Source organism: Emys orbicularis, chromosome 2 (genome assembly GCF_028017835.1).
Source record: "Emys orbicularis isolate rEmyOrb1 chromosome 2, rEmyOrb1.hap1, whole genome shotgun sequence".
Lineage (NCBI taxonomy): Eukaryota > Metazoa > Chordata > Testudines > Emydidae > Emys > Emys orbicularis.
In genome coordinates, this window is record NC_088684.1 from 145,573,596 (window position 1) to 145,575,457 (window position 1,862).

At 66.9% G+C, this 1,862-nt stretch overlaps 1 protein-coding gene across 1 annotated transcript; it reads right to left on the minus strand.

Annotated features, from left to right (window-relative positions):
- Positions 1 to 334: 334 nt before the first annotated feature.
- On the minus strand, positions 335 to 1,438 carry LOC135874830 (neuropeptide Y receptor type 1-like). The gene has a single exon (XM_065399771.1). The coding sequence runs from the start codon at positions 1,436 to 1,438 to the stop codon at positions 335 to 337; it is 1,104 nt and encodes a 367-aa protein (XP_065255843.1).
- Between the last annotated feature and the right edge of the window lie 424 nt (positions 1,439 to 1,862).

The following is a 1,862-nucleotide window of genomic DNA, read 5'->3' on the forward strand; positions in this document are numbered from 1 at the left end:
CACCCACTGCTCCTCCATTCCAGGGGGTGCCCCCGGCCGCTCTGAAAATCTCCAGGCTGAAAATTGGAGCCTGAGTGAGTGGCTTAGGGGGAATGTGCGTCAGAGTCAGGCTCAGAACCCAGGACTTCCCGTGGCCAGGCTCTGGCTGGTTTCTTTGGGGTTCCCCAGAGCTCACTCCCAGGCTCCCTCCGGATCTGAGCTGTGCCCGAGGGAGGGGCGGGGGGCTGCCCTAGATTTGCAGAAAGTGCATATGAGAGAGCAGTATCCCCCCGCCCGCCGGGCGAGGCTATGGCGGGTTCTGCTCCTGGCACCAGGCGCTGGGAGCAGCCGCCCGTCAGGCGTCGGTGGCGACCCCCCCGCTGCGCAGTGAGGCCTTGGAGACCTCAGTGCTGACGGTGGACATGGGGACGCTCTCGTACGTGTCCGTCTCCGCAGCGCAGCTGCAGCGGTGGAGAAGGGCTTTGAGCTCCTGCTGGAAGTTGGTGTTCAGGAAGCCGTAGAGGACGGGGTTGATGCAGGTGGAGGCCATGGCCGCCAGGTGGCAGAGGGAGAAGAGCAGGTCGTGGTAGCAGCCGGAGATGGTCTCGTGGGCCCAGTCGTACAGGGCGTTGAAGACGGTCAGGGGCAGCCAGCACACGGCGAAGGCGGCGACGAGGCAGGCCAGCATGATGCTGACCCGCCGGTGGCTGGCGGCGCGGGAGCCGTGCGGGGGTCGCTCCAAAACGTCCCGCCGGCGGCGCAGGCGCAGGAAGATGCGGCAGTAGCAGGCCAGGATGAGCAGCAGGGGCAGGCAGTACTGGCCGAGCAGCAGCCCGGTGGTGTAGGCCAGGCGGTGCCCGTCCGACGGCCACTTCTCCACGCACACCAGGTGGCCGGCAAAGGCGTCGAAGGGCAGACTGAGGTTGCGGAAGGGCTCGTCCGTCAGGACGCTGAAGGTGAGGAAGGGCAGGGAGACACAGCCCGACACCAGCCAGGTGACGCTCACAGCCAGGTAGGCGTGGGTGGCCCCCGGCTTCCACCCAGTGGGGTTGATGATGAGCTGGTGCCGCTCCAGTGCAATCCAGGCCAGCGAGAGGACGGAGACGGTGACGGAGACGCACTGCACAAAGGGGCTGGCCTTGCACAGGAACTCGCCCAGCACCCAACGGTCCATGAGCGTGTAGATGACGGTGACGGGCAGGCACACCACGCTCATCAGCAGGTCGGAGCAGGCCAGGTTGGCTATGAAGATGCTGGTGACGTTCCTCATCTCCTTGTGCCGGGCGATGACGCAGACCAGGCCCAGGTTCCCCACCAGCCCCACGGCCAGCAGGGCACTGTAGGCCACAACCAGGATGGTGCTGTTCCCCACCGAGGGGCCGCACGGCCCGGCCTGCTCCCAGGGCAGGCTCAGCCGCTCCGAGACGTTCAGGTACATGAGCTTCAGCAGCTCGTCCATCCTCTGCTCCTGGCCGGGGGCTGTGCCGGGGGCAGGACACTCTGCTCACAGCGTCCTCAGCCTGGGCCAAGACAGGGAACAAGAGCTGGGGAGGGCGGCACGTGGGCGTCTCACCATGTGGGCATCCGGCTCGCCCACATGCCGCCGTGTGCCCGATCAATGCCCAGCCCCCACCCCAGGTCCAAGCCACTCCCGGCGCCCTCCACATACCTGAGCTGCTCCCAGCCCCCCTGGAGCCATTTCTGATGCCCCCAGGCATCCCAGCAGCTCAGATCCTTGAGTGGCTCTGCCAAGCTTCCTGCCCCCTATGCCTGAGACCCGTCTGCTCCCAGGCGCCTGAGCAGTGCCCACCCCATCATGTACCCCAGGGCCCCCTGCGTGCCCCAGCCTGCAGGGGTGCTGAGGGGTGAGTGGGAGGCAGTGG